Raw genomic sequence first — 14024 nt, forward strand, 5'->3', positions numbered from 1 at the left:
AATTACTAAAATAATCGATAGCTGCAGCCCTAGTTAGCATTTAGCTCAATGCACAGCTATGCTTAAGTACTGCCTCATAGAGCCTCTAGGACAGTGTGAGTTAGCTGATGTGGCTCATGAGTTGACCACAGAAATAGTTTCCAGGTAAAAACAAAACAAAACAGTGTAACCTGAGTTTAAGCAAGGTAAATGGAGATAGTGAATGAGGTCAGCGGAGTGGAAAGACACAGAATAAAAAATTAACAATGTATCATTTTCTGAGTGACAAGGGATTGTTCCAAGGAAAGACCTCCAAGTGAGCCAGTGTTAAAAAGCTTTCATGAACTGGCTGAATCACTGCTGTGAACTTCAATCAGTGACATTTTATTTATGCGATAATTTAATTAACTGATGAAAAGATTTGCAAGAAAGTGATATTGTTGTTTTTATATTGGATCTTTACTCAGGCCATATGTTGCTTTTGCACGTAAATTCTCTGTAAACATCTGCACGTCAACGCATGATGCTGAACTAAAAATGTCCCGTGTTAATTAGATCCGTTATACTCAGACTGCAGCTTTTTAAGTGAGGCTTATTTGCAGCAGCAGGCCCAGGCCTAGCATCGGTATATAACTTCAGGCTGACAGACGCAAGAAATCTTTGAGAATGACACATCAATAACTACCAAATCTCCTATCCCAACATCAGCCAGAATCCCTGTCTTCTCTTGATGTTGACAGTGAAATCCATGTGAAGAATTGTTTCAACAATATCGTTTAAACAAGTGTCACTTTTTAGAGTGTTAGCAACATATAAAACCTATGAAATTTCAAATAAATTGTGCACTGAATTGAAGAAGAAAGGAAGAATCCTGATAAAGACCTTTTTTCCTCATCCCCTCAGACTTTATCCAAGTAACTTGCTAATTCAAATTTTTCATATCTAAATAGCTAAATCAATCTTTGTTTTAAAAAATCTATTTCTGTTTTTATCTTACTAAACAATAGTTTGCATGGTTCCCAGTAACAAGGACAGCAGAAAACAAGATGGAACTAATTTTCTCTCTTTGAAATGGCACACTGAACCACTCTCATATCTGTACGAGAAATATGAAGTTACTGCTAGCAGCCGCTTAGCTTAACATTAAGATTGAGACTAAGTCTTACATGTTATATCTTGTTTTTTTTGCCATTTCCACTCTTTATGCTAAGCTAAGCTAACAGGCTGCTGGCAGTAGCTTCATTTTAACAATACAGACACGAGAGTGGTATCGATCTTCTCATGTAACTCAAGAAAACAAGAAGCAAGAAAGCGAAAAAGCGTATTTATTTGACCACATCGCTTTGATTTGTTTATCCCAAATGAATATCCTTAACTGATTCCATAATAAGCTACACATATGTTTCAGCAAACCTTGTTCCCATCCCATATACCCCATTATAGCCCACTTTGGTGCATGTTTGTGCCCACCCAAAAATATCTAATAGCACTATTTTGCACTGGTTTATACATAGAAAGATTTCTAAGGCACCAAACTCCAGCTGAACAAGTACGGAACACACACAGGCCTGAAAGCCATTTACAGACTACATGATTGTTTTTAATCTACTTGAATACTGAGTTTAGAAGACTTTCCCATGGAGGCTTCTTACAGTATGCTCTAGTGGTACATTGGTTATTATAGCAGCAGCCTTTCTGACAGAGTACACTTAACCACATACAGTAAGTCATTCATGGTGAGTGCTGATTGCATTACCTATGACTGCATCATGCTCTATTCATTATCTGAAATGAAAATTTGCTTCCACACCTCTAAATTACAGAACATTAACCTAACTGGAGTTCTGTGGAAGGACAGGAACAGTGCTTTGATCTCACCTGCATGTATTAGATTGGAGTTATACTGTTATTGTCACTCCAGTTTGACCAAGTCAGTACTGCATTAGTTGGGAATGGATTTATAGTGAATGATCTGCAGTGTTAGCTCCTGTAGATCCTCATACATACTGTTGGATACTGCCTCAGGCTTATAGCACAAAGCATGAGGATTGCTATTTTTAAAGCTTTCACCCAAATTAGTAATGCAGTATGATTTTTGGATGACATCAGCATGGAGGTCTAGCATGCCAAATGGCTTCACCTACGTAATGTTGCGTGTCATTGATACAGGTATGTAGCCTGTTGAAGCTGTTGCTCCTGTGGGCAAATTTACTTTTTACACCAGCAGAAAAGAAGATGAAAAAGTGCTGTAGTTAAAACAAAATTGCACAAACTAAACAGTTACTATTTACTTTACAGATATGTAAAGTAGTTGACAGTAAACCCATCTCGAAAAGCTACAAAAAGACCTAGTTACACTTTAGTAAATTAGTAAAAATAATTCAATAATATAACGTATAATATAACATTCTTTAAGGGGCCATTATGCGTAATTCCTACTTTTACTTTTGATACTTAAAGCTGCACTAATCAATATTTTTATATTAACAATGGATGAAATGACTATGTTTGATGTGAAAGGTCTTCCTCATAGTGACAAACCCACAGAGAATTATGACGTGACTCACAGTTTCCCTCAACTCTACACAATGTTTTAGCCTCTTTTAGCTCATTATTTTGGTTTTATGGCCCACTTAATTGTTTTGGTTCACTGTCACCGCTCTCATCTACCTCGTTTCCAGCAGCACCAGACTGCTGTTTTCAATGACAAGCTCTGATAAACTCACTGTACGCTACCTGCCCAGCACCAAACAGCTAACGAGACAAAGTTAGTGACTAGTTGGTGAACATAGTGGAGCATTTAGCGGGTAAAGAACCAGATATTTTTCTCAGAAGTTGGTAGAGAACAAATCAGAGCTAAAAGGAGAGTGAATATTGGACTTACATTTGTCAGGTGACTAAAAACAAAACTCTGAATGCATGAATGTTGCTCCATGTCTGCTTGATGTGTAAATAGGCAACAGCTTCCATATGGCCAAAAAAAAAAAAAAAAAAATATAACAATGCAGCTTTGAGCACATTTTGCTGCTAATACTTAACAAGCTGTTACATTGTGTGTAATATTACCATGGCCTAATCAGTTCTCCTATGAAGTGTTAGTACCTGTTTTTTGCATGAAGGCCTAGAGTGTATTCTTTTTCATGCCGTGCTTATGTATGATCCTCATTGTAGTATTTAGTGTGCACTGATTGTGCTTATGGCTCGAGATGCCTAATAACACCTAGAATCACTTTAATTATAGAGTCAAGTACGAATTGCTAAATCTGCATTTTCTTTATCTTTACTGAATAGACTTGCATATGTTGTGCATTTAAACATGGAACTGCTTTCAGAGGGACAGTGCTATAACTTATAAAGTATTATGAAGTATGTGCCCCATTGTGTAAATACATAGTTCATGTTCTGCAACAGTGGCGTAACTCATCATTGCTGCATCCACCACCAAGTGCAGTTGACGCCAGTGAGGAGCCACAGCTATGTGTGGTCTAGCTCTGTCCATCCCTTATTGATCTGATGTCGACCCATCCGACACTGATCCCCGCCTGCCATCTCTGCCTTCAAAAACCTGCAGACAAAGGCAGAGCTCCAGGGCTGCTGTGGCTCTGAGATGAGCGTCACTTCGCTTTGGAAAATCCATGAACCAATTAACAGCTACTGTGGCTTGGCTCAGGCCAGTTTAAGTGCTTGGCTTTAATGCATGAGGCTGCAGCCAAAAATGTCATGACTAGAAGGCTGTTAAAAGCAGATTAATGCTCTGCTGTGGTGCAGTTGCCCGCGTCGTCTACATACTTAACGCCTGAAGTCACTGGGGCTCAGAGGATGCTGTTATCCACACCCTGAGTCTGAATAGAATCTCAATTATAGATTTGGTTGGCATTAATTTTCTTGTTCTACTATGGAGAGCACATGGGAATTACCCATTTTTGTGTGTGTGCTTGCACATTTTAAGGGCTCTCAGGCAGTGTATGTCCCCTGGGATGTTAGATTGTCATCAAGTTCATTAACACTCATTTGGTGTAAAAACAAGCAGATTGAGCCATCTTTTTTACATGGTGTGACTTGTATCATTTTGGCTTCAAGTGTGAACCCTTCAGTGAGTCACCAACTTGACGTCATCTAATGACGTCAATCTCCCTGTTCAGGGGGTGACACGGTTCTTCATGGCTGCTCAGAAGTCATTGGTCTAAGTGTATAAACACACACACACACACACACACACACACACACACACACTCTGCTTTGAGCTAACATGACATCCCAGTCTGATCTTTTGGGCATTCCTCAGAGAGAATCTTTGTGTTGATAGGCAGAGCTCTGGGGAAAAATCTCGTTTTGGTGTTAACTGACTTTTACTGTGAAACTTTTATGGGCGGCATTCCTTATCAGCTGGGAGGACGTCAGTGTGGCGATGGCCAGACCTGATATTCCTGTTGATGGTGTGTGTGTGGTCAGACGCAGGTCAAATTCACAGCGGGTTGTGATAATGGCCCTTCACCGCAGACAGACATATTTCCTGCAAGTTGATTGTGTAACCTTCCCATTCGGTATCGGGAAAAAAAACACAAAGCTCGAGCTGTTGAAGAATCACATCTTGGCTCACATGCAGGATGTCTGAATCAGAACTGACAACACAACAGTCAAATTAATCGTTGTTGATGGTACATACTGCTTTAAATCCTTATAGTAGTCTAGAGCTGTTGATATGTTGACCAGATTATTAGTTCATGGTCTAAATGTGGATTTACTTGCTCGTGAAAGTTCACGACAAGCAGTCAACCCAAACTGCAGGCTTGAAAATGTTCCGAATGACGCATCAGATGGGATATCCATGTTTTTCTATTTTTCTTCTGTGGTCATTATGGGACCCGTGTGCTGGTTTGGATGGAGCTAACAGTGAATGGGGAAAAGAGAGAGCGAAAGAGAGAAAAGCAGACAAAGTGGGAAAATGGAATGTGGAATAGAGAGGTAGAGAGAGAGAAACTGGAAAGGAGACGCAAACTGCAGAATGTGTCTATCTTCAGCTCTAAGTTTAATTTGTTTATGAGATGTGATATACAGACATATATTTTATTTGCATTGATGTCACTCAATTTCAGATTTAACTTAACTGTAAAAAGATATTAAAGCTGCATTAATCAATATTGTTAACAATAAATTGAAATGACTATGTATAATATGAAAAGGTCGAAGGTTGTTGTGTCAAATCCAGAGAGAATTATGACCCAACGTTTCAGTTCTCCTCAATTCTAGCATCAAGTGTTCTAGCATCATTCGGCTCTTTTGTTTTTTTTTTTTTGGTTTTACAGCCCGCAACCCTATTGTTTTAGTTCAGTCTCAACGCTCTCATGAACATTGTTTCCAGAGGCAGCAGACAGCTTCTTTCCGCAACAGCTCTAAAACCCCACTGAACCCTGCCTAGCACCAAATGGCAGACAGACAAAGTTAGCAACTAGCTGGTGACCACATGTAATGTATTTCAGAAGCATTTTTGTTATATTTGTTGAAATTCTCTTTACATCCTGACAGCAATCAACAAATCAAATGCTCTGAATTAAAAAAAAAAAAAAAAAAAAAAAAATGCGATGTCTGTGGCTGTCGCCTGTAAAAATTCCATCCAATCATTTCATTTGGGAATGGCTGGCCTCCCTGCCTGTCTACCTACCTACCTGCATGCACTCTGAACATGCAGTCATTGCGCATGAAAATGTGTGGCTTTGAAGGGAGGCCTGAAGGGAGGGGGTGGGATTTTTTTCAAAATCTAGCTGTCTCTTGCTCGTTTTCCAACGCTACCTACCCTAACTTTAAATGTTGGTAAAAGCTTAAAGGATAAGGCTGGATTAGTATTTTCAAGAAATCTTATCAAAAGTCCAACCAACAATGTGGTGGCCCGTTTCTGAATACTTTCCCAACCTGTCTGTGGCACTCCCAAGCCCATTGGTTCCTGCTTTAGTTGCAAGTCTTTAAATACAAACATTAATGAAACAGAATTTAATAGTACATTTGTTGGGAACTATATTCAGTGGCTGATTAAAGGTATCCCGTGGAGTTTAGTCTTTTCATTGGATTTTTTGGCAACAAGAAAAAAATATTGAATATTTCCTCCCTTGACCTTTAAAACAATGCTTCCTAATGAGCTATTGCAGGTGTGGTGCATATGACTAGGGACAAAACTGGGAAAACAACTAAAGTTGTATAGACTTTTTTCACATTAGACAAATGCAGGTGTTACAGTAATTAACTGCTTCTGCATTGAATGATGCTTGAATTGTGTGCATTGGGCTTTTCCTACAATGACAATATGTCAAAATGTTCTGTGAATCTGATCATTTGGGGGCGATAATGAAACAAGAGTCCTGATACTAGCAAGGATAGCAAGATTCAGGTTAACAAGATTTATTCAGACAGCAAAACAACATGTAAAGAACAGGCGACTGCCAGTATAGGAGACATTAGTTACTAGTTTCTCAAATATTGTTACCGGTTGATGAAAATGCAGTCATTTTACGTTTGGGGGCATGATGTTTTTTTAGCTTCCAAAGTGGGGCGTGACAAAAACAAGTTTGGGAACCACTGCTTTAGAACATGTAAAGGCCTACTGAGAAAGAGAAAAGAAGGAGAAATAAAGGATTGAGACAGTAGAAAGTAGACAGCAGAGAGACGAGAGAGTGACAGCTAGATGATAGGGCTGCACTGTAAGCGTTTCTCTCTGACAGAGTTGGAGCTGAAAGTGTAGTGATTGTTTAGGCTGAAGCCGAATGAACAAAAGCAGCATGAATAGCTGGGGTTGATTTCGCCGGCTTGATTGACAAAACCCTGCCAATTGTGTTAGCGTGTCAGCGTGTGCTTTCCACCGGCGTCATCGTAAAGGCGAGAGAGGCTGTTGTCGTAGAATAAACAAACTCTGACCTTCAGTGTTGTCACACCAGTCCTCTGTGGCTGAAATTAGGTCAGGACTACCCCCTTTGTGAGGAGCGGAGAGTAATGAAATGGTCTCACTGTGGGAAGTGAAGTTTATTCCACATGGCTGTTTAAACCCAGCCACATTTCACTCACTCCACCCTTAAACAAGTGTGGCCCCTTATGTGCCCAATATGTGACAAAAGAACTGGTGCATGTATGTAGATTATGTGAAGTAATTTTGGAATTCTTGTTGAATATATATTATGAGTGAATGAAGGCCAAGTTCTTCCCTGCGTGCACTTTTTCCTAATTGCAATTAGAATATCAGGTGACAATTTGTGTTGTCATTTGCCTATAATGCAAATATACTCAGCTTTCTATGAAGCCACAAGCTCAGTAAGCAAACAATTTTTATTTGTAGTCAGTGACAGATGTGATCTTGGCATATGAGGAACAAAAATATATTTAAAGTTAAAGGCTGGTGATTTTCTATTTATTTTTTTTATTGCCAAGAAATCCCATGAAAAGAGCAAAACCAAAAATGCATTAGTCCCCTTATCAATACTTTCTGACTTCCCTACCTGTTTGGGGCTCTGAGCTCCAAACCCATTGGTTCCTACTGAAGATGTACATTTTTAAAGGTATATATACGAATGTATAGTTTCATCTTTTAAAAAGGCTCAGTCATTTCCTGAAACAGCTGGCCACTGTAGTATTAGCAAGCATTACTCAAACAGGAGGAAGTGTGCTTTGTGTGGGATTAATTTCAGCTGTGGATTAATACACACTTAGCACTCTAGTATGTAACCCAGTGCAACGGTGTGGCTCATTGATGTGTTTTTAATAGTTTTTGGACAACAATGGAGCTCTATGGCACAGAGGAATTAAATATATCAGGCTTTGGATACGCACACAATACTTGTTAGTAGATAACATTTATTGTTGGTTTGGGTCTTTTTCATGGGATTTATTGACCAGAAGATGTTCACAAGTATATTGAACACAACCAGACTTATCGAAGGTCGCCATGTTGCACCGCCATGTTTCTACAGTAGCCCAGAATGGACAAACCAAACACTGGCTCTAGATAGGGCCACCGTAGTTTCTCCTACATGCTTGGAAGGGGAGGGTAAGGCGAGTCGTATCCAGATGGTTGCAATCTGCAATTTCACCGCTAGATGCCACTAAATCCTACACACTGCTTCTTTAAATCCAGTGTAAACCTGACTTTAAGAAGCTGATCTGCCTCATTTTAATACAGCTGTCGTGTGTCTTTTAGAGAGCTTCATTACTTCAGGGAGGTGTCTCATCCTAGTCCCTGTTATTCTGACTGAACAGTTCATGCGAAAGAGTGCAAAGTGGAACAAAAACTCACAGAAAACTAGGAATTCATGGAGCAGAGACCAGGCCATGGCAAAGATATTATTTTGGGTAGAAATATGCTAATCATCGCTTTAAGAAAAATGCTGTCTTAAGACTGAATATGAGAGTGAAGTCTTGTCACGAGGATAGACTTTGATAGACCTGACATTTTTGTTTAGTGTGTTTGAGATGAACTGCATAGTTGATTGTGAGCTACCACTATGCATGAACCATGCATTATCAGCTGCACTGCACTCAGTTTCAATTCTGAATTTTTTTGTATTTTTGCTCACTTCCACTTCCTGCAGATATTTAATTGCTGTAGTCTCCTGTAAGTACTGTAGATGTGCAATAAAGGACTTCACAAAATGTATATAATTTGAACAGCCACAATATGAGAAACTACATATATATATCATGGAGTGGTATTAAATGTGTACAATAATGTAGTAGATGTGTAGATTATATGAAAACGAACATTGCACATTTACTTTAATACGCATATATGTCATTCTGTCTACACAATACAGTATGTGTTTTGTATTAGAGCTTGCCAGAGATGAGGTACCTTCTCTTGAGGACAAACAGCTCTCTTAACCATTCTGGAAAGTGTCTGTGTTCAGTGACCAGCCCTGTTATCCATCATAACTGTTATCCATGATCAGTCCTCTATTTTAAGCCTCACATTATTCACTGTCTTTGTTTCACTCGGTAAAGTGGAGGCACTTTCCCTCATCCATGCAGCTAATAAGTGGGAGAGTGAAATGAGACCTTTTGTGAGCCTCTCTTTCATCCAGGGTCCCTTTCATACTGTTAAATGCATAAATTGCCTTTTTGGTTGTTAAATAGTCTTTTGTGTTCGTGTGATCAGCAGTGTGCAATGAAATTAGTTTAAATATCGTTGGGCTGATATAACAGTATATAGATATAAATGTAGTATGTGGCAAGTTGTTGCTGGTGCAATGGCTTTTCCATCTTGACAATAACTGTAATTTTTTAGTAGCATTATGAGCTGCATGATCTTAAGCTCTGAGTGAATAAAAGTCAATCTCATTAATACATGATGGTACAGATAGCCCTTCATCAGATTCAATTTGAAACATTTTACTCAGTGTTGCACCTCATTATCCCCCTCAATTTAAAAGGTTGGTTCACAAAATTACACAAAACATATTTTCTTATTTCTAGTGGTACTCTACCTAGTGGGGCTGTCGCTTTTTCAAAAAATCAAGTTGTAACTAATTCTAACTAACATGGAATTAGTTTGAATTAATTCAACCACGTAGTCTTAAAGCACATTGGAGAATTAAAGTTCTCTTCATTCACATTGCCTCTGCTGCCTCAGTTGAGTGACAAGCTAACGTTACTACTGTATAAGGCAGTAAGTTAGCATTTTACAAGTCATCAAATAGCTGTGCCTTTATCTATGATTTTCCATCTATAGTATCAAATCCAAAATGCTTCCACACATTATGTCTCAGATGGTTTGGTGTCATGATTACCCTACACTAGTTTTTTCCATTTTGCATTAGCATAGCGGACAACAATAGGCTAGTTTACTGCTGTTATGAAAAGGGTGCATTTGATATATGTTACAGTGAAAATAGTGTGTCATGCTGCCAGTGTAGCGGCGGACTCGGGTTGACTGGTTGAAGTAGCTTGCAAGCTTTGCTTCATTAACCAGGACATTTCTGCTGATTTGTAATTTTTAAAATTCCATTTACCTCCTTATATTGTGATGGAGGTAGAAATCTTAGAGAGAGACAGATTTTTTTAAAGCCCAGGAAAGAAGTCCAAAAGTGTCTGCAGGACTATGTACTGGGACTGTCACTTCTTATTTGAAATATGAGCTATTTTTGAACATGGGTAAAAAAATATGAAGTGTTCAATCTTTAATGATCTGTGGGGACAAATGAGGCAAATCAAAACCAAACAATCTGCCTGGCTAAATTCCACTAGATAAAGGAAGAAAAACAGACTTTTCTTTAAAAAACTTTTTTGGGTGAACTGACTGTTTAAGATTGTGCCTCTCTGTGCTTTCTTGAGCGATCCTTTTCTACAACTTGTATTGTTTTGTCATGAAAATGGACTAAATGAATAATTCCAGCACAAACAAATATAACCTTTTAGCAGCTTCAGCCTAACCTGTGTCTATGTGTCTCTACTTTCCCAGCAGACATCTCCAGGATGTGTGACGTGGACGTGTCCTCGGAGCCCACCAGTCCCACCCTGTACGGTGAGTCTTCAGACAAGTACTACCATGTGGACCGCTGGCAGAAGCTCCGCACCGCCGTCCGCAAACTGGAGTTCTGGGAAAACTTTACAGCTGAGCTAATCGGGAGTGGCTTCTTCTCCAAAGTCTATAAGGTATTCCTTCTGTCCTCCCCCCATTTTGCCTTGTTGCCGGCCTACGTGTGAGCTGCAATCAAAGCTTGCTTTGTTCCAGCCACTAACTGGGACATTCTTGTCATTCCGTGATTGGCCCACCGGCTATGGGGACCATGGGGGCGCAATATTCATCCCCAGCTGAGACCTTACATAACTTCTAATGTGACACCAGTGCTTGAGTGGAGCTACAGGAAAAGCTGATTTTCATACATTTAGGCTTTGTCCCTGATGAAATGAGCTAGAAAGAGGCCACAGGATGGATGAGTGATAGGGGAAGTCAGAGCTTTGATGCGTCCAGATTGAGCGAGATTGAGAAAGCTATCTTTTGCTCTCTGATTTTGGACTGATGTTCAAATTGAATCAACATAGAAAACCCATATCGGTTCTTGATTTCCTTTTATACACTTTCAGAATCTTCCTTTAAAAACTGCTGTCACGCTGTCTCCACTGTAAATCTGCTAGCCTCCCCATCACTACTGCTACAACTACCACTGCTATATACCACTGCTTCTACAGCCACTGTGTGCTACTAACACAAAATGTCCTTCAGGTGATGCACAACACCAGTCGGAAGGTGATGGTGGTGAAGATCTACAAAAACGACGTGGACCAAGACAGCATCGTCCGAGAGATCAGCCTGCTGCAGAAACTCTCCCACCCCAACATCGTCAGGTGACAGTCCACTCATGTCTCACTTCGTACTGAAACCTTTGTGGTTCGTCCAATGGGTTAAATTCTACCAAAGCAAAAGAAACTGCTTGAGGATTGCCCTCACAGCACATTCAGTCTCTCTTCTCCGTCTCTACAGGCTCTACACCCTCCCACACATCACGCTCTCACTTTCACTCTTTTTTTCCCTACATCTCAACTTCACAATCTGTAGTTTGGTAGCAGCATTTATGGCTACCATAGTTATAGAGCAGTATAATGGCAGTACCTTTTTAACTTATTTTTACTTATACTATTTAAATAATTATACTATGGTTCATACTTTTATGTTGATAATAATGAAAACACTTTACAGCGCACATATTTCTGCCAAATCCATACAACCCTCTAAATTTAGTTCTGCGTTTAAAAGATTAAAATCTGCTTTATGGCCAATATAAATCTCTGTAAGAGACATACCAGTGGTTTTGCAGGTTTTAGCTTATTTACTGCAAATCAGAGATACTTTCTATTACATCTAATCATTTTGCAAACCATGTCGGTGTGATTTATATTTCCAGATGTATTTTTCCCACCTTTCAAGGCAGCCATTACATTCCGTACTATATGAAAATCCATCACAGTGAACATTAAGTCTATATGGATTTTTGTCCATATAGACAATTGTTGTTATCCATATACTTACATAATTGTTGTTACACAGTGATGCAGTTCAATTCCAGATTGATTTGAAGTCTTCACTGCTGTACTCCACAAGTATGACTTTGACAAAACTCAGCACAGACTTGGTGTTCACTGTGATGGATTGTACAACTCTAGCAAGTTTCAGGAGCCATTTGATAGAAACAGAAATAGAAACCAAAGGCTGCCTGGAATGGTTGGAAACATATATTAATACATATACAGTGGATAGCAAAGCATAAATATACATGATTTGTAGTTGAAGGCAGAATAAGTAAGATTTTCTGAAAAAAAAACATTGTAGAGACAAAAAGAATCCCTCTCAGTCATCACTTTTGACCCACTGGGAGTGTGTAGCGGTGTCTGTATCTGCAGAGACGCTGCCCTCTGCCTGTATTTTCTGTGTTCGGGACGTTTCTGGGCGTCAACCTTTGGTCAGTGGTGTGCAGCCTCCAGCCAATTAACAGCGCGCAGGCTGTGAGGTCAGACTCTATAAAAACGTAACGAGCATGTTACATCGCTGTCTCCGTCTCTCTCCTCTGCTCTCTGTGTCATAGATGTATCTCCGGCGCTGACACAGCGCTAAAACGAAGTGTGGAGCTAGGTCGGGCCATGCAGACTATGGATGTATAAAAAGCTGCAGGTCTGTGTGTCTGTTTGGCTGAGAGCGGGGCTGAGCTGCACACACGCAGAGCAGAGAGTGGCAGACAGCATAAAGCTGCCTCCTTCCCGCAGGGTTGTGCGGAGGTGTGGGCGATTTTTATTTGTGCTTTAACGGCGGTTACGTTTCATCGAAAATAACGTTTTATTTCTCTGATTCACTGTTTTGTTCTCGCAATGCCGCTTCCTCTCTTTATTCGTTCTCTAGCGCTCTCTCTCTCGCTCGGAGCTGGGAGGAGGGGCCGACTTTGAATCGTGTGTTTACAAACAGCAACTGACAAATCCTACTGCCTTTAAGGAGTTAAAAACACTGATATGGTTCTTTAAGTTATTGTACATAGCATCATAAGTCTTTATAAGTGTGTCCTTATTATCATATAAAGCTAATCCAATAATGTCATTAAAGCAGCATTTATTCATTTATTTGGCTACTTGGGGGCAGTGGAACAAGTTGTGAGCTGAAAGAGGCTGAGCTGAAGAAATGCTCTGTAATGCTGAGGGGAACTGCAGAGTCGGGGGATAATTCTCGAGTTGCGAGTTAATCGTTAAGAGTGACTCCCTTTCACATTACATGTAGTCATCTGAGAGCAACTTAAAAAATTCCATAAAAAACGGAATGGTGTGTGTAGTGGTACCAAAAATTTAAAACTTGCATGTACAGTGTTGCTTACTGTATTTAGTTTGGTAGTTGTAACATGACTGAAGCACAGCCTTGCTGTAGTTGTCAGTAAGTGCTGCAGCAGCAGCAGTCAACACAAATGAAGCCTTGGTGCTATTTAACACTGACCCTGTCATCTACAGCAGTTACATAAGGTGTGAGGCCAGGCAGATATAATGTTTGCCTAAGCAATCTTATTTTAGCCATTTAGCAAGGTCACAGCGGTAAGGTTATCAGAGTGCAGCTTATCTGCTTACAGTACAGCAGGCTGTGATGAAAGCAGTGCCCACCTGGTACACACCAACCAGCTCACACTGTGTAGCCTGAAACCAAACGCGAATTGTGTGTGTATTATTTGTGTATATGTATATGTTTGTTGAAGCCATTGTTCGCAGGACCCAACGCAAAGTTATTGCTCATTTGTTCTTCTTTTAAATATCAGCTTTGATAATAAACTGTGACCAGGTCTAAACCTGTCTGAATGATATAAATAAATGGGTTTAAATAATTTTTCATTTAATATTTCATTACATTTTTCATTTTCATTAAATATTTAAATATTTCTTAACTCAGTTACACATTTAAATGCATGTTATTAATTGTTTCTCTACACTATTGTAGATGGCTCTGTCTGTGTATGTTGCATCATGGTAGTGAAGACAATGACTTAAGAATACTTTGCAATAAAAACTAAATCCATAGCCAGGGGGCGCCCTAGTAGCTCACC

General features: G+C 39.6%; 1 protein-coding gene across 4 annotated transcripts in view; it reads left to right on the forward strand.

Moving 5' to 3' along the window:
* Positions 1-14024, forward strand: part of zgc:162952 (PKc_LIMK_like_unk domain-containing protein) — a 38518-nt gene that overhangs the window by 7040 nt on the left and 17454 nt on the right. For 2 of the 4 annotated variants that reach the window (XM_044196931.1, XM_044196933.1), the window contains 2 exons: positions 10418-10608; positions 11180-11301. In XM_044196931.1, coding sequence (XP_044052866.1) covers positions 10418-10608; positions 11180-11301 — 313 coding nt within the window. Of the gene's footprint in view, positions 1-10414; positions 10609-11179; positions 11302-14024 lie in introns of all 4 variants that reach the window. The other 2 variants (XM_044196930.1, XM_044196932.1) reach the window with 1 other exon arrangement.

This window comes from Siniperca chuatsi, linkage group LG5 (assembly GCF_020085105.1).
Source record: "Siniperca chuatsi isolate FFG_IHB_CAS linkage group LG5, ASM2008510v1, whole genome shotgun sequence".
Taxonomy (NCBI): domain Eukaryota; kingdom Metazoa; phylum Chordata; class Actinopteri; order Centrarchiformes; family Sinipercidae; genus Siniperca; species Siniperca chuatsi.